The following is a 17,773-nucleotide window of genomic DNA, read 5'->3' on the forward strand; positions in this document are numbered from 1 at the left end:
TGGATCGTTGCCAAATTTTTCTCTTCTCCTCCCCTTTTCTCTCATTCTTTTTCCATCCCCCCCGCCCCCCCCCCGGCATATCCCCCCCCACCCCTTCGTCTTTTCTTTCTGAGCCTTGTAAGTGTAAAAGATGACTCTGATTTCGTTTTTGTCTCGGGAAAACTGCAAATAAATTATGAGGAAAAACAACCAACCAAAAAAAAACCAACCCTAGCTGGAGGGAGAAGCCTGAGTCAATCCGTACCCGCCGCTTTGCCCCCGTGGCCATGCCGGGCCCCGCCCCATCCCCACCCCGGGAAGCCGCAAAGAGGCTCAAAACCGGGCTACAACCGCCAAAGACAACTTTATCCCAGCCTGGCCGGTGCGGCCAGCGGCACAGAAACGATAGGCAACACCGATCACGATACAATCTCGAGCGAAAGCTTTTTTTTTCCCCTTCCAGAGGAGGAGGAAGAGGAGGCGGCGAGGGCTGCTGGGCACCCAGCGGGTGCTGAGCCCCCCCCAGGCTGACAGGAGCAGGGGAGGGGGTCTCCGAGCCGCAGGGAAGCCAGGCGAGCCCCCCCCGGCCACCCCGCAGCCCTGCTCCCCTCCCGCCGGCGCAGAGACCGGGGCCGGTTTCCAGCCGGCCCCGCGCTGCCCCAGCCTCCCTCTCCCCTCCCGGCAGCTGGTAAACTGGGGGGCTCAGACACGGCCCCAGCCAGCGCAGTGGGGGACAGCCCCCCCCAGCCAGCCAGGGGGACAGGGGGGCCAAGGGCTGCCCCAGCCCCCCCAGCCCCGGCTCGGCTCTTTCCCACACCAGCACCAAAGCGAGGGAAGGGGCCCAGAGGGGACCCCCTCCCCGTCACCCCCTCAGCCCTGCCCCTTCCCTGGGGACGGGGGCCACGGCTTCCAGTTCACCCGCACCGGGAAAAGCTGCCCAGGCAGGCAACGGGCGAAGCCGCAGCGGCAAGTAACCCCCACCAGAGGAAAGGGCCTGCTCTTCCCTTCCCCCCCCCCACCCCCCAGGCTCGCTCTTAGGACACAAACACATAAAAGACCCCCCCAGCTCCCCCAAGCAGCCCCGGGCAGCGCAGCGGGGAGCCCCGGCTCCTCTCTCCCGACTCCCCCGTGCTGGCAGTGCCGGGACGCCGAGGTGCTGGCTAGTGTTTCAGGTGTAAAGGCAGGGGAGGGCGTGCGGCCGGACGCCCCCTGGTCCGAGCCGCCCTCGGGAAAAGCGAGGCCGGCGGGTCTCCGGCGCTCCCCCCACCCCACGGGGTGCTGGCCCGATGCCGGCCTCGGCATCCCCTCGAGATGAAAACAAGTCACTTAAGCCCACGGCGCCGAGGACGCCCAGCCCTGGCCCCGGCCGCCGCAGCGCAGCCCAGGCCTGGGAACCCCCCTGGGCTCCTGCTTTCTGTCCTGGGTGAGGTCGAGGTCCGAAGGGGAGCGAAGGCCTGGTGGTCCGGAGCAGGAGACCCCGGGCTCCGCGTCACATGATTTCACAGCACGAGTTCTGCTTTCGGGCCTGGGAAGAGAAGGAAAACCGGCAGTGACGCTCGCTGCAGCTCCCCGAGGGCCAAGGGGGGGGCCCAGAGCTGCCGGCCGGGGGGCCCGCACAGCCCTCCTCCCACCGGAGGAAGCCGGCACGGTCCCAGCCCTCACGGCTTGCCAGAAAGGCAAACGCTCCGTGCCCACGTGCCGAAGGCTCGTGGCACGGATCCGATCCCCTCAGCCGGGACCGGCATCACCCTCCACCAGCCGCAGAGCAAGGAGCAGCCCGAGCGAGGGGCTGAGGAGCTCCGCAGCGCAGCTGGAGTTTGGGAAACCGAGCTCCCTCCAGGTCCAAAGCAGCTGCACCAGCGGATGGTGACCCTGGCCTGGCACCCACATCCGCTGCCCCGGGGGTTTACTCTGCCCTTCCCCAGCCCCAGGCCACCCCTGGCGCCTCAGGGAGGGGGTGACCCTGCCCTGGGATAAAGTCTGCACTCACAGTTTTGTAGAAAGCTTTGGACTGTGCCCCGAGCACCTCCGATTTGGAGACCAAGTCGTCCAGCTTCTCCCCTCGCTCCAACAGTGACTCCATGGTGTTGTGCTGCCGAAAGAAACCGGCGCTGGCCCACGGCGCTGGCACCCTGGGCCCTCCCCGCTCCCTCCCCAGCCCCAAGCAGAAGGTGGAGGTGCCACCACGTCCCCATCCACACACGAGGGGACGAGCCTCTGCCTTTCCATGGCCGCCGCAGCGAGGGAGGGAGCAATCCCAGCCCCGATAAAGATGAGAAGGTCGCAGTGACTGGGAGGAAAGGAGCCCCCCGGGAAGGCAGCAGCGCACGCGGGTCACTTAAAGAAGACGACAAGCGAGGGCGTGACACTGCGCAGGGAAGGGACCGTGGTTTGGAGGAGGGTCAGTGCCCCTGTGCTTGCGCCAGGCCAGCCTGGAGGAGCCCGGAGGGAAGGGAAGGGGAGAGGAAGCTCCCACAGCACCAGGAACATCGCTGGGGAATGGAGAGGGCAGGACGGCCCCATCGCCTGGAGGGCCACCCTACGCCCGAGCCCCCCGGAAAGGTGTCCCCACGGCCCCGAGCAGATGTGCCAGCTGGAGCGTCCCGGCTGCGGGCCCAGCGTCCTCCTCACCAGGATGATTTTGGTCTCGTCCAGCTCCGCCTGCACTCTGGTCATCGGGTCGGCATCGCGGGGGTTCTCGGAGAGAAACAACACGGCATCGGCACCGCCGCCGCAGGGCCGCCGGCGTTCCCCGGCCCACAGCCCCGCAGCATCGGTGTCCCGGCACCCGCCGGGGCGTCACCCACGCTTCCACCTCCAGACTTGGGGGCTGTGGGGAGCGTTTCCCCGCCCCCGCGGGGATCCCGTACCTGGTATTTACTGAGGTACCCGTCCAAGGCGGCGTAGCTGATTGTCGCTGGGGATCCTGACGGCCAGTCTATTTTGCTGACCTGCCTGGAGAATTCATCCAGCACCTGCGACGCAAGGAAGCGGGCAGTTACTGCCTGGCGGTTCTGCCTGTGGGGCCATGGCAGCCAGAAGGGATTTTCTCCTCAAAAAAGGAGATTTTTCTCCTTCTCCTTGCTCCCTTTTGAACAAACCGAGGTAAGAGACAGAAACCAACTTCCTTGGCAAACGACCGACAGAGCGGTCCCCACGCCAGGTAGGGGTGGCTGTCCCTGACTGTCCCCAAAGCCCCGTGCTCTGCCAGGGCGCCCAGACACATCATCACCAGTTTTCGGCAATGCCGGGCGCGCGGCCGCACCCAGTTTTCCCACATAAAACCCAAGGCAGACAGGGAGCACGAGGCGTTTGCGAGGCCAGCGCCTGGGCTGGCCGCAGAGTAGAGCTGGGACTAAGTCCTAGCGGGCAAAGCCACTGCACAGCCTGGAAGTCTTTGGGTTGGTCGGATCCTGCTCAGCTCTGATGTCCCCCAGCTAACAAGCAGGAGGGTCATTTCCTTGTCACAGCGTGAGCACGAGATCTGGAGGAGCTCCCTGGAGCAGCCCCACCACAGACCGTTCCCTTTGGAGTTGCTCCCGGCCCGTGCGCTCACCTTGTCCAGCAAGGTGAAGCAAACCCGCTGCGGATACTCGTTATCTGCAATCACCACTCCGGCCAGCCCGTCGTTCCGGACGTACACGTGGCAGAGGTAGTCTGGGCAGAGAATTCACGTCAGAGATGCAGCGGGAAGGTCCAGAGCCTCTCCCAGCGCCCACCGCCTCCCACCCAGCTCCGGCAGCTCTTCCACACCCCACGAATTGCACCGAAGGTTTCATTCAGCGACTGCATTTCACATGATTTCATTAGAAGAGCAGGAAGGGCTCAAGGGAGGATCAAAATCAGCCCCAAATTGTGCTTTAGCAGGTTACCGCAGCCTGGCCGTGTGGTGCAGGACACGACGCTAACTTTCCAGGGCAGCAGGCACTGCCAGAGTTAAACAACCAGAGGAGGAAGCGCTCAGCCTGAATTTAATAAATAACAACTCGTCACAAGGCTGGAGTGTCATTAAAGAGGCTGCAGCGGCCAACTCCGGGCCACACCCTGCACGTCTCAGGGTTCGGGAGGCACGTGGAGCGGCGCGGGGAGGCTGGAGATGAGGCCAGAGATCGGGGCACGGAGCCCGGACTCGCAGGGCAGAGCTCAAGGGAGAGGGGAAGGAGGCAGCTGCCGTGCGGGACAGGACAAACCCAGCAAGCTGAGGGGCGGCGGGCGCGCAGCTCAATGGCTCCAGGCGTCCCGAGGGTGGCAAGGAGAGTAACGAAGCTCGAAGGCGGCAGCTGGCTGTCAGGCAGGTCCCTGTTCTTCCTGTAACCTCTCTCACGGGGCAGGCTGGGCTCTCGCCCAGCTCAGCCACCTCACGCCTTTAGCGTTACTCACCTGGGCGCTGTTTCGAGGTCTCATTTTTTATCATAAACGGACAAGGAACGAAGCACGTGTGGCTGCGCGTGCTGACCCCGGGTTATCCTCTTACCTTGCTCCTTGACGGAGGCTCTGCTGCCCAGCTCCGAGCGCTCCACGATCAGCTGGCTCGTGAAGGTCATGAATTCCTGCACGCTGCAAACACAAAGCGTTGGCGTTCGAGTCTGCCAGGGGACCCGGGTCTGCCAGAGCTCCGTGCGGCCCAGAGAGCTACAGGGGTGCTGGCGCAGCAATGACAGGGGAGATCACCTGTCCCACAGGTCCCCGGTGTTTTGGGTGGACTGAAACCCTTCCCCACGGCCCCACCACAACGTTTGGGTAGCGGGGATGCGGCCGAGCCGTGGGTTTTCCTCGGGGAAAAGGCCAGACCTTGCAGCTACGCAGAGCTGCAGCCACCACCCAAACACCTCCAGCTTCGCCGGGCCCAGGGGAGCGTCCACATCCCTCTGGCTGCGGCGAGGGACTCGCGTCCTTGGGCTGAACTCGGTTTTTGGTGATTTAGCAGAAAGCAAAACACCGCTGAGCCATGGATCTGCCTGGCTAAAGCCTGACGAGCGGCTACGCCCTGCTCACGCGCAGCGAGGGCCTGCAGGAGCGCTCCAGCCCCTTCCCTCGCCTGAGCTTTTATCCCGTGCTTGGGGCCCTTACCCAAATCCCATGCAAGGCGCCAGCGACCCGGGGAGGCTGTTCGACCCGCACACACACCTCACCCACCTACCAGTTTGATCAGAGTTAAGGAACATCCTTAAGTCAGACTCACTCTACGTCTGGATGACGTTCCCGAGCCCAGACTCGAGCCCTGCCCAAGAGGCTTCTCACAGAAACCCTCTTCTTCACCCCACAGTAAAAGAAAAAAAGAGGCCAAAATTCGTGAGGAAAGGAATAAATCTGTTCCCAACGCACGCTGGAATTAACGAGCATGAGGTGACAAATTCCCCACTTCAGCTGGAAAGTCCCAGGAAGGGAAACCCGTCAGAACTCGGATTACAGAGTTTGCTCAAACACCCCCCGCACCAACAGCTCCCGCTCGGCAGTTTCACGCGCCGAGGAAATGTCAATGAACACGGACACCGGCGCGGCAGAGACCGCGGCCTCCCTCGCTGCCTTCCACCGCTGGAAGCAACTCCAGAACGGGGATTTGCCTCTCACAGTTTATGTATTCCTTAGGGGCTTTTGTATTTCTCCCAGCCCAGACACCAGGCGATCAGACGCCGGCTCCACCGAGACTCCGAACCGTCGGGTTTCCAGGTGCTGAAGAGAAACGACCGGCCCAAAGATTCCTTAACATCGACCTTCAGCAGAAACAGAGGACCGAAACGTCCCTCCTGGTCTGGAGGATCGGCTGGCAGCCGCAGCCGTCGCAATTCCAGTATTTCACAGGATTCCTGGAGAAATTCCTGCCACCGAAGACTTCATTCCCTCACACCGCCTTCCTGACCCTCCCAAATTATTCGGCAGACGTTTGACGGCAGACACCCCGTGCTGGCACGGCCACGTCCTCCTGCCCAGCAGGTTCTCACGGCTCCCAGGAACCACAGCCACGTTCATCCCAGATTCAAACCCCAAACCCAACTCTCTGGTCACTCCCCAGCCTCAAAAAATGTACACGCAGCATTTTTAACCCAAATTTAAGTTAATCGCACCTTAAATATCACACCCAGGCTGCGCTCTCACAGGCACCGAGGCACAAGCAGCCCCTCCGAGCACAGTCGGGCAACCAGCTCAGGACAAGGATTAGCCACCAGAGAAAAGCTGCGAGACTAACGAGCACAGACACCCCCTCACCCTCCGTAATCGCTGCTCCCAAAAAGCCAAGACTTTTTTTTTAACTAAAGAAATAACCAGCTGCCGGGGAAGCGGCTCTTTCGGCCGTAGCCGATGGCAAAACCACGCAAGGAATTTCTCAGGATTTGGTAAACCAAGAGCTGCGACGACGAAGCGATTTGGGTTTTTAAGAGATTACTTCACCCGCCGCAAGCCATCTTCGAGCGCATGCGTTGGCAGCGCTGGCACAGCTCCTTTATCCCTCTCACATATTTGGCTAAGAGAGTATTTTTTAAGACGCTCCGACTTCAGTATTTTCCCTTTATCACTGAAATTGCAGAACCAAATGTGCCCGAGGCTCCATAAAATCTTGGCAGGGACAGGGCATGGAAAATTCGAGTCCCGTAGGTGAGTATTTCCTAAAGCCTTTATCGTCTGGAGCCAGGGGCTGGGAAATGAGCTGTTTCACAACAGGCACCTGCTTTATTTTACAACTTTTAGAAGTTTTTGGGAGCTCCCCCCAGCTGCAAGCTCAAGGGTGGCTGCCGAGAGAGCTCCGTGACCTCTCTGTGTGCACGGAGCGGGCAGCAGGATACCTAAAAGCCCAGATCGGCGTTCAGGGTTAAACTGGTTCACCCAAAGCTGTCAGAATAACCCGAGCGGAGGTTTGTGGGCTGGGAAAAGTTTAAGATTAGCCCAAACACCTAAATAAAAAGATCCCGGAGGTGTCAGGTGAGCTTTGTTAGTCTGACAGGAAGACAAGCCTCCTCCCACTCGCCTCTCACTCCCCAGGAGCCGCCATGACTACCAGGCTCAGGCACTCACTGGAGGGAGCGCAGCTGACCCGAGCACTCGGGGTGTTTCCCCGCACCCAGATTTTATCGCTCGTCTACGGTGGGTGATTCACCAAGTCAAACCTGACCCCCTGCTGCTGGCCCTGGGCTCTTAGGGGAAACAAGGTTTCGCTCTCTTCCGGAGGCTGAAAGATGGCTCAAAGTGGATTTTGCAGCGCTGAACCGTGCGTGCGGGGTCACAGCTCCCCACGGGAGCGTCTCTGGGGGGTTGATCCCTTGGGAGAAGCCTGTTATCGCTGCCACTGCATCCCCGGTGACACAGGAGCAGAACTTTTTTGGGGAAGAAACTCCCCCAAAAGCTTTACTCCTTCTCCCCAAGGTCCTGCCCGAGCCGCGTCCCAGCCTCGCAGCGCACAGGGGAGATTCCCCCCTCTCCCCAGATCTCCCTCGTAAGGTTCTGGCGCTCCAGGCACCCACCTGGACCTCTGGAAGAAGTTGAAAGTGGAGACGTCGTAGGCAGCTTTCAGTAAATGCACTTTGGGGTCTCCTTTGTAAAGGACACTTAGGCTGTAGAGCCTCATCGTGGCGTCTCCCGCTCTCCTGGGCGGAAGAAGGAGACCCGGGGCTGAGCCGGGGGCCGGGCTGCCGCCAGGCTGGGAGCCCCGGCGGCCGGTGGGACCCCGCCTGGGCGGCCGGGCCTCTCCCCTGGACCTCACCGGGACCCCTCCTCCCGCCCCTGGGGCCGGGGCTCCCCCTGCCTCACCCAACCCTTCCAATGCCCGCCCAAGGCACCCTGCCCTCACCCACCCGACAGCCCCACACCCGCCCTCTCCGCCCACCCCTCGCCTCCCCCGGCCCGGCCAGGCCCCGAGCCCTGGCCCCCTCAGCCAGGACGGCCCCGGCCATCACCCCCCGCCCTGGTCTAATCTCCCCCTGCCCTCAGCCGGCCCAGCGCCCCCGGCGTGGCCCAGCGCCAGTGCAACCCAGTCCCAGCCACGTACGACCCCGCTCTCCATCCCCATCTCCCCGCGCCGCTAAATCTCCCGGTCCAGCCCCCTTCCCGGCCCCCCAGGTCCCCCCGGCCCGCGGTACCGGTGGCTCCGGCCCTGGCTGTGAGGAGGCGGCGGCCGACAGGGGGGGAGTGAGCCCGACCCGGAAGCAGAACCGCGGCGGCCGGAAGTGACACCGGCCGCGGGCAACTGCCACGGGGGCCTCGCCCGCTCTGCGCACGCGCTGGCTCCGCGCCCCGCCCACTCAGCCTCTTGACCAATAAACGCCTGCCTCTCCCTCCGGCCTCGCCCACCGGCCGCTCGGGGCCCGCCTCCGAGCTGGGCGGCCAATCAGCGCTGTCCTGGCGTCATGGGGCGGGGCTTCTTCCGCAGGGACTCCAGCGGGGGGCGCTCTATCCCGGCGTCCTTTGCGGGGGGCCAAGGGAGGGGTCCCGGGGGGGGGGTGTCCCGGTGGGCCCCGTCGGTGGGGCGGGCCTCGCCCCACGGGACGGGCCCCTCTGTGGGGCAGGCCCCAGCCGTGGGGCTGGCCTCTCCCCACGGGGACCACCCTGTGGGGTGAGGGCCCCTCTGTGGGGCTGTTCTGCCCGTGGGGTGGGACCCCTCCGCGGGTGGGGGACCCCTCTGTGGGGCCGTCCTCTCCCCATGCGGTGGGGGCCCACTGACGAGGTGTGGATGCGCCCCCTGAGAGTTTCGGACCCCTCTGTAGGGCCAGCTCCCCCCACGGGTGGGCACCCTCGCATGCCTGAGCCCTCCCTTGCCCCGCCCCGTGCCCCCAGCAGCACAGGGCCACGGGCAGCGTGGGGACGCGGCGCTGTGGGGTGACCGCGTCCCCACCCGGGCCCCGCCGTGACACCCCCAAACCCTCTGTCCTGCTCAGAGCCCCCTTTTTCCCTTGTGGGGCTGCTGCCCCCCCCCAGTGCCCATCCCGGGTTCCTGGGGGTCCCTCCCCAGCTCCGCGGCCGGGGGATGCCGCCATGGACCAACCCGGGGAGGTTTCGGGGTCCGCCCACGGCCGGGAGCGTCCTCTTGCCTGTCGGGACCCCCATAAGCCGGCGTTTCCCCAGGTGCCCCCCAACGCTCAGCCGACGGCACCGGTCCGGGGGTAAGGGGGGATCGCCATGTCCCCGTCCCCCAAAACCGGCGGCTGTCCGTAGTCCGCCGCGGTGCCCGGCATCGATCCCGGCATCGCCGGCGCTTTTCCCGTCCTAGGGGCAGGGAGCGCTTCCCAGTCACCCTCGCCCCTCGCTGGGCGGCCGTAACCTTTGTCATCGAGCGACCGGCTCCTCCGGCCCGGCGCGGTCTCCATGGGAGCGTGCCAGGTTGCTAAGCCGTCCGGTGGAGTGCTTGCCACCACCGCCAGGACATCGAGCCGTTGATATGACAACTGGAGTGGGGACACGGGTGGCCCGGGGCGTGGTGCTTCGCATGACGGGGCCAGCGGCCCCCGGCGGGGAGGGGTCCCGGCCAAGCCTCGTCGCCACGCCGGGACTTCCCCGCTGGCTGTAGAAACCCACCGGGGTGGGCTCGCGACCCCTCGCCGCGCTGAAAACCATCCGGCGCGTCGGTAAATAAATTTACCGGTGAAAGGAAGGGAGCGGGGAGAGCGCGACCCGCATCGCCCCCCGCGCAAAGGGCTGCGTCCCCGAGATGTGGGGCGAGAGGGCTGAGCCCGCCGGGGTGCCGGGCCCCTCTCCCTGCTCCTCCGCTTGAGGGTCCGGAGGCGGGGGGGGGGGAAGATCGGGACCCCCCCCTCAGCGGGTGCTGGAGAGGAGGCGGCTGCCGCCGGGCGTTGGATGAGATAACGCGGCGAAAGTGGAGCATCCCCCGGCGGAGCGAGGGACGGAGCAGCCCAGCGCCGGCCGGACGACTGCCGGGACGGGGAAGGGGGCTCGCTCCCCGGGCCAGCGGCGGCGGCGAGGTGCCCGGGGGTTGCAGGGGGGACGGCTCGGCCCGCAGCCCACCCCGCCCCGACGGCTGCCCCCATGCTGGATCACCGAGCCAGGATGGAGAGCGGCAGGAAGGAGAAGGTGAGGCCGCTGCCGGGGCGATCCCGGGGGACTGGTGGGGAGACGGGGTGGGGGGCACCCGGCGGGTGCGGGGAGCGGCACGGGTCCCCCCTGGGCTGCCAGCCATCCCTGCGTCGAGCAGCCGGGCGAGGTGCCCCTTGGGGACGGAGGTAGCCGGGAGGGGAGGACGGCTGGCGGGTCGGACATCGGCTCCAGGGGCAAAGCCGTGCAGCCTAGGGTCAGCCCCGATGCGCCCAGGGGGGTCCCCGTCCCCGCGGTCACACCCCGGCACACTCCAGGGAGGGGACCCAGCGCCATAAGCCAGGGCTCCGCGTTTCGGTGCGCCGGGTCTCAGCACAGCACGGGCCGTGCCCCGTCCCCACGCCGGCGAGGACTCGGGACAGAGCCGGGGGCGTCCGTGGGACCGCACCACCTGGCTGGGATGCTCCCGCCGTCCGGGCATCGCCGTTGGCATCTTGCTGCCAGCCAAGCGGCTGCCGTTCCCGGGATGAGATGGGGCCCGTCACCTCCATCGGACGGTCGTCACGTTGTCACCGAGGCACCCAGGAGGACGGCACCCGGCTCATCCCCGACCAAAGGCTGGCTGGGGGCAGCTGCTCCCGTCTCCTCTCCCGGATGGATTGAGCTCACGGGGCCGTGCCACGGGTGAGGACAGCGAGATGCTTCCCCGCTGCGGACTGGGACGTCCAAGGGGACACTGAGGGGACACGGCACGTGCTGGGGGCAGGAGCGCGTGGCTGCCAGAGTCAGGCATCGCCGGCCACCGCAGCCTTCGGCCGCGAGGTTTCCAGCTTTGTCCCCTTTGCGAGGTGCATCAGAGCAAACAGTTTCCTTGGGAAGCCGAGAGCCGGTTTCAGTCGCATGGGAAGAGCCGAATCCCGCCGAGGAAGAGCCAAGCCCGTCATTTTGGAGGCGAGAGAAGGGACGAGTAGGGGCACGCGGTGCCTGAGATGGAAAAAACATTGGAGAAATAAAACTTGGACCGTCGGGTGCCACCCTCGGGTGCCAGCCCTGGGGACGGGGACCCTCTGGCCACGGCAAATTTGGTGTTCACGTGCCAAACGGTGCCGCAGGATGGCTTCGTGCTGGATACCTTCAGCCAACGACTCAGGCGAGATGGTCGAATCCAGCTCCGTGCTTTTCCTGGCAGGATTTTTCCAGCCATCCCGCGCTGAACACCCTCTGGGTTGTGGCGAACCTCGCCGTGGTGCTGCCGTGGGCTGCCCCGGCCCCTTTCTGGGGCGGCCAGCAGTGTCCCCCGGCACGGCGGCATCCTCGTGGTGCAGCCACGTCTCTTGGCATCTCGTCTCACGGCACCTTGGGGGTTCAGGGTTAATGGAGCCCCCGGGCTTCGGCACCGGGACGGACCGGGGAGGATGGCTGGAGAGGTGCCGGGGTGCCGGGATCCCACCCGGCTGTGGGTGGTGGCTGAGGCCCGCCCCGGCGCAAGGGCTCTGCGGGGCAGGAGCTTTTGGGGCGAGAAGATATTTGGGATCAGCCCCCGCTCGGGGGGGCTGGAGGCCGAGGGACGGCATTCGGGGCCGGGTGATGTATCAGGGTGAACCAGGGGGAGCGGGGCGAGCGGCCGCAGGTTTGGCTGAGCCGAGGTGGTGGGTGCTCTCCCCATGCCGGCTTGCTCCAAACCACGTCCCAAAGCCTTTTACAGAGCCCCCCACCCTGAAACACATCGGGAAACGGCAGCAGCCTCGAGGAAAACATCCGTCTGCCGGCGAAAGTGCAAGCGGGAGCATTTTAAGCTTGCCCGGATCCCGGTGACTAATGAGCCCTCTAATGCCGCTGGCTACATCTGGCCGAGCAGCGAGCGCTCGCTCTCCCCCCGGCCCCATCTGACAGCCCGGGGCTGCCTGCCCCCGATTACGTGCCGTGGCTAATGGAGGCTGCGCCGGCGGCGGAGCCCGGGGTTGCTACGTAAAGGGTAAATACAGGTCCTGCTTGCCAGGCGCTTCCCTCGAGTGGGCCCTGCGATTCTCCCTGGCAGCGAGGCAAGGGAGCATTTCCCGATAATACTTTTTATATCCTGCCCGCCCGCCTGCCCTCGGCCCCCGGCTCGTGCCAGGTTTGATGGGCGGAAAATGGAACCCGTGGTTCCAGGGGGATACAGGGAGAGGGATGCTCCCGGCTCCCGGGGGAGCGAGGAGGATGCGGCGTCCTTGTCGCAGACACGGAGGGGTCCCACGTCCTCGGTGGGAGCCGCTGAGCTCCTGAATGGCATCGCTGGAAGCGCTCCTTGCTGGGAAAGACCCTGGGATTCGGCGGGATGGGACGTCCCAGGTCACGGGTCCAAGCCCTGCTGGAATGGCGCCGGCTTCGATGCAACCGTCCCAGCTTGTGGAAAATCAATCGGCTGAAGGCGGCGGCACGGGGATCGCTGTGCTGACTGCGGGTCTCTCGCAGGCGGCACCGGGAGAGGACGTGGGGCCAGCAGCGGCTCATGCCAGTCCTGCGGATTCTCCAGTGCGTCAGTTAGGTTGGAGGCAGGGCGGCGGAGAGATGGGATAAGGTGTTTCGTGGTGTCTGTGCGCTGATGGGGAAAAGCAGGGCCAGGGGAAGGAAAATTTGGATTATTTATTGCAGTTCAGGCCACCCACGTCCCATATCCCCTGTCCCCAGCTGATGCCATCCGTCCCACCGCAGGTGGAGCAGATCCTGTCGGAGTTTCGGCTGAAGGAGGAGGACCTGAAGAAGGTGATGTACCGGATGCAGAAAGAGATGGACCGAGGGCTAAAGCTGGAGACGCACGAGGAAGCCTCTGTCAAAATGCTGCCCACCTACGTCCGCTCCACACCCGAGGGCTCAGGTAGCGCCGGGCTGGACGGGCATCGCTCCCAGTCCTTTGCCGCGTCACCTCTTCCCCGGACCTCGCCGAGCCGGGTGCGGGAGGCCGAGACCCCCCCTGAGCCGATCACCTTGTGTGTCCCGCCCCGGCTCTGCAGAGGTCGGAGATTTCCTGTCGTTGGACCTCGGCGGCACCAATTTCCGCGTCATGCTGGTGAAAGTGGGCGAGGGGGAGGAAGGGCAGTGGAAGGTGAAGACGAAGCACCAGATGTACTCCATCCCGGAGGATGCCATGACGGGGACGGCCGAGATGGTGAGCTGGGCACACGGGGCATCCCGTCCCCTCCCGCACAGTCCCTGTCACCGGGCAGGGGCACACGGTGCCGCATTTTGGTGAGGACGCCGGTGGGTGCATCCCTCATCCGGCAGAGGCCGGGGGGTGGCGGGGAGGTGGCCGCGCTCAGGGGACCCGTGGTGGGGACGGTGGCCAGCCGCGCGCAGTGGGAGGATGGGGGACAGCCCCCGGCGAAGGCTGGACCTCCTCTCTTCCAGCTCTTTGACTACATCTCCGAGTGCATCTCCGATTTCCTGGACAAGCACCAGATGAAGCACAAAAAGCTGCCCCTGGGCTTCACCTTCTCCTTCCCCGTGCGGCACGAGGACATCGACAAGGTGAGGGGGTGGCCAGGCAGCACGGGGACTCGGGAGTCCCCGTGACCCAGCTACACCCCCGGCCCCATTTTGGTCTTACCCTCGCTCCAGGGCATCCTCCTGAATTGGACCAAGGGCTTCAAAGCCTCCGGCGCGGAAGGGAACAACGTGGTCGGGCTCCTGAGAGACGCCATCAAACGGCGAGGGGTGAGATGATCGTACGGTTTGTGCCGGTACCGCAGCGGCAGGGAGGTCCCGGCACCCCCGGCCCTCCCCACGACGGGGCCGCTGGAGCCCGGCGTGTCCCTGGGAAGGGTCGCTCCACGCGCGTGCACCCACGTGTGCGTGACGCGTGCATGCGTCCTCGCCCTCGGGGACCCCCCACCCCAGACCCGCTTGCTGCGGGACGGCCGGGACCCCCGGCGAGACCCCGATGGTGCCTCTCCCCTCCCCAGGACTTCGAGATGGACGTGGTGGCGATGGTGAACGACACGGTGGCCACGATGATCTCCTGCTACTACGAAGATCACCGGTGCGAGGTTGGGATGATTGTGGGTAAGACGGCCCCTTCCCGCAGGGACACGCGGCAGGCGAGGGGGGGGACCGTTCCCACGGCCCCGCTCACGCTCCCCTGCTGCGAGCAGGGGTTTGTCCTTTTGGGGGGACACGCCGAGGACAGGGGGGCGGCAGCGGCACCCTGCCGAGGTCTCCTGAGGTTGGGACGCCGGACGGCATCGCCTGGCCCCAGCACAGCGGTGGGGGCACCTTCGGGGTGGGAAGGGGGTGGTCACCGTAAGGGGTCTGGTCACCCGCGGCACGGGTCTGTCCCCAAGGGACGTCCTTCCTCCAGGCTGCCGGTGGCTCCGGCATCTCACCGTATGGGTGGGGACCCACTGAAGGCAGCCAGTGCCGGTTGTGCCGGGGAGCCCGGGAGGTGGGGATGGGTTTGAACCCCGCAGGCTCCTTTGCCCCCCGCCGCCCCCCAGACCCCCGCTATCTTTAGTGCCATCAACCACGCGGCCATCTGGGCTTTCCGCACCAGCTCACGCCGTCCCTTCGGCCTGGGTAAACACCACGCTGCCGGTGTCGGGCTGTTTATCAGCTCCTCCGGAGGCCGGGCTGCCCTCGCCGCCCAGCAGCCAGAGCCCCTGGGACCCCGCGGTGGCCGTCCCCAACACCCACCGGGGACAAGCAGCCGGCTGGGGCTGCGGGGAAGGACCGGGGGGGAGCGGGAAGGCTGAGCTTCCCGATCCGCATCGGGATGGGGACGTGCAGGTCCGAGCGCAGCCCCCCAGCCGCGGTGCTGGCTGCCCCGCGGAGCCATCGGGATGGGGGGGACGGGGGCGTTGGGGGTCAGTGCTGTCCGTCCCCCCGCCGCCACCACCGGTCCCATCCCCGGTTCCTGCTGGCAGGGACGGGCTGCAACGCCTGCTACATGGAGGAGATGCAGAACGTGGAGCTGGTGGAGGGCGACGAGGGGCGGATGTGCGTCAACACGGAGTGGGGGGCCTTCGGCGCCTCGGGGGAGCTGGACGAGTTCCTCCTGGAGTACGACCGCGTGGTGGACGAGACCTCACTTAACCCCGGTCAGCAACTGTAAGGAATAGGACAGATCCAGTTCCTCTGGGCATGTCCCCCCCACCCCCGGCCGCGTCCCCTCCGCCCACCCTTCTCCTTCCCCCTGCCCACCCGCGCCACGCCGGGCTCAGCTGAGGCCGGAGCAACTCATCACAGGTACCCCCAAAGCGGGGGTCCTTCGCCCCGGCCGCCGTGCCCACGCGCAGGGACGCGTCCGGCGAGGGGGGAGGAAGGAAAGAGGGGGTGCTGCGGGACGTGGCCCCCCCAGATCCCGGCCCTGACGGCTGTCCCCTCGCCTCTGTCCCCCCCAGCTATGAGAAGATCATCGGGGGGAAGTACATGGGGGAGATCGTCCGGCTGGTGCTGCTGAAGCTGGTGGACGAGAACCTGCTCTTCAACGGGGAGGCCTCCGAGAAGCTCAAGACCCGCGGGACCTTCGAGACCCGCTTCATGTCGCAGATCGAGAGGTACGGGGCTGGCGGGGCCGCGGCAGGGGGCCGGCACCCCCAAACCAGCCCGCTGTGCTGCCCCGCACTGGGGTCTTCCGTCCTGTCACCCCACACTGGTGCAGGCGTATTGGGGTGTCTGTCCCGTCACCCCGCACCAGGCTGTCCCACGTGGGGGTCCCCATCCCACAACCCCACTGTCCCGTATTGGGGTCCCTTGTCCCGTCACCCCGCACCAGGGTGTCCCACATCAGGGTCCCTATGTCCCATCACCCCCCACTAGCCTGCTCTGTCCCGTATTGGGGTCCCCTGTCCCGTCACCCCACACCAGCCCTCTACAACTGCCCCACACGGGGTCCCCATGTGTGGTGTGTGTCCCCCCCCGACCGACGCACCCCTCTCTCCCCGTCCCAGCGACTCCGGCGACCGCAAGCAGATCTACAACATCCTGACGGCCTTCGAGCTGCTGCCCTCGGGGACGGACTGTGACATCGTGCGGATGGTCTGCGAGAGCGTCTCCACCCGCGCTGCCCAGATGTGCTCGGCCGGGCTGGCCGGCGTCATCAACCGCATGCGGGAAAGCCGGAGCCAGGAGACCCTCAAAATCACCGTGGGGGTCGACGGCTCCGTCTACAAGCTCCATCCCAGGTGAGGATCCCCGGGAGCCTTCCTCCCGCCATGATCCCCTTCCTCCTCCTCCTGCATCCCCCAAGCCTTGACCCTGGTTTTTTTCCCTCTCCGGCAGCTTCAAGGACCGCTTCCACGCCACGGTTCGGCAGCTGACGCCCGGCTGCGACATCACCTTCATCCAGTCGGAGGAAGGCAGCGGGCGCGGGGCCGCGCTCATCTCGGCCGTCGCCTGCAAAATGGCCTGCATGATGGGGCAGTGAGAGAGGACTCGGGTGGAGGATGAGGATGATGATGGCGGGGGGGTGGGAGGACGGTGGTCCCGCTCGGAGCTCTGCGAGGAGCAGAGACGGACGCGGGAAGGGATTTGCCGCCGGCGAAGGTGGCTCCTGGCTCCCCAATAAACGGGGTTTGCGTGGACTTCTCCTCTGGGGCCGCTTGAGCGAGAGCTCCTCGTCTTCCTCATGCTCGCAGGGAGACCCCCCCCGCCATGGGGCTGCCCCACACGTGTGGGGCAGCCGAGGGTCATCCTGCGCCTCCCTGGCCCCCTGCATCCTCCCCGCCGGGGGGGGACCCCTCGGGGGACCCCCCCCAGCGCCCCCAGCCCCTTTGCTGACCCCCTTGGGGGGCCGGCCGAGAGGTAGGGGGCTGGTTGGGGGATCCTTGGGGGCCGGGGGGGAGGAGGGGGCCGGGCCGGCCCCCACCAGGGAGCCCCGGGGGTGCAGAGACCGACTGGGGTGCGCCGGAGCTGTGCCGGCTAGCGGCGAGGCACTGATTTTTGGGGATCCCCTCCAGCCTTGTCCCCGCAACGGGGACAGGGCGGGGGGGCAGAGCCTGGGGACACCCCTGCCTCCCCCTCCCAGCGCTGACCCCCCCCAAAAGGGGGCACAGACCCCCCCGCAGGGGCTAAGTCCCACTCCCGCCAGCAGCAGGACCCCAAAACCCAGCGGGTCCCAGCCCGCCCCGAAGACGTGCCGTGGCTCGGCCCCCTTCCCAAGCAGCCAAAAATAGTGTCCCCCCTCGGTGACGCCGGGGCCCCGGCCTGGCCCGTGTCTGGCACAGCCCGGCCGTGTCAGCGCCCAGCGCCAGCGCCAAGTTTGGCTCGGCCGCCCGCTCGCATCCGCTGCCCGATTTAGCTCGGGGCGATAAGGGGGGGATAAAAGCCGGGGCGCCCCGGGGAGCCCCAGCCCAGGGCTGCGGCGGGGATGGTGAGTGCGGCCGGGGACCCCCACAGGTGCCAGGGGTGGGGGCACCCCAGGGTGCGGGGATGCCGCAGAGGGGACGGGGGGCACCCCTGGGTGCTGGGGTCCCTCAGGGGGTCTGGGGTCACCCCAGGGTGTTGGGGTCCTCATGGGTCACCCCAGGGTGTTGGGGTTCCCTGGAGGGTCTGGGGTCACCCCAGGGTGTGGGGGTCCCCCTCGGAGATCTGGGACACCTTGGGGTGTCGGGGTTCCTCTGGGGATCTGGGGCACCCCAGGGTGTTGGGGTCCCTTTGGGGGTTGGGGGCACCCCAGGGATTTGGGTCCCCAGCAGGGTCCGGGGCACCCCAGAGTGCTGGGGTCCCTCCGAGGGTCTGGTGCACCCCAGGGATGTGGGGTTCCCTGGAGGGTCTGGGGCACCCCAGGGATTTGAGTCCCCCAGAGGGTCTGGGGCACCCTAGGGTGCTGGAGTCCCTCTGT

At 66.3% G+C, this 17,773-nt stretch overlaps 2 protein-coding genes across 4 annotated transcripts; one reads left to right on the forward strand and one right to left on the reverse strand.

Moving 5' to 3' along the window:
• Positions 1-324: 324 nt before the first annotated feature.
• YKT6 (YKT6 v-SNARE homolog) lies at positions 325-8,149 on the reverse strand. Its single transcript, XM_072846262.1, has 8 exons — positions 8,052-8,149; positions 7,437-7,559; positions 4,454-4,536; positions 3,536-3,636; positions 2,850-2,954; positions 2,611-2,676; positions 1,970-2,071; positions 325-1,504 (listed from the first exon to the last, which is right to left on the reverse strand). The coding sequence occupies exons 2-8, from the start codon at positions 7,538-7,540 to the stop codon at positions 1,469-1,471; spliced, it is 597 nt and encodes a 198-aa protein (XP_072702363.1). The 5' UTR covers positions 7,541-7,559; positions 8,052-8,149; the 3' UTR covers positions 325-1,468.
• Positions 8,150-8,515: 366 nt separating this feature from the next.
• GCK (glucokinase) lies at positions 8,516-16,519 on the forward strand. Of its 3 annotated transcripts, none has more exons than XM_072846250.1 (10): positions 8,516-9,996; positions 12,652-12,814; positions 12,951-13,105; positions 13,345-13,464; positions 13,555-13,650; positions 13,899-13,998; positions 14,856-15,039; positions 15,333-15,488; positions 15,882-16,115; positions 16,213-16,519. In XM_072846250.1, the coding sequence occupies exons 1-10, from the start codon at positions 9,952-9,954 to the stop codon at positions 16,355-16,357; spliced, it is 1,398 nt and encodes a 465-aa protein (XP_072702351.1). In that variant the 5' UTR covers positions 8,516-9,951; the 3' UTR covers positions 16,358-16,519. The 3 variants fall into 3 exon arrangements, with proteins under 3 accessions (XP_072702351.1, XP_072702352.1, XP_072702353.1); XM_072846251.1 differs by lacking the exon at positions 8,516-9,996 and adding an exon at positions 11,799-11,932; XM_072846252.1 differs by lacking the exons at positions 8,516-9,996; positions 12,652-12,814; positions 12,951-13,105; ... (1 more) ...; positions 13,555-13,650; positions 13,899-13,998 and having other exon boundaries at positions 14,897-15,029.
• The last annotated feature ends 1,254 nt before the right edge of the window (positions 16,520-17,773 follow it).

Source organism: Ciconia boyciana, chromosome 25, assembly GCF_034638445.1.
Source record: "Ciconia boyciana chromosome 25, ASM3463844v1, whole genome shotgun sequence".
Classification (NCBI taxonomy): Eukaryota; Metazoa; Chordata; class Aves; order Ciconiiformes; family Ciconiidae; genus Ciconia; species Ciconia boyciana.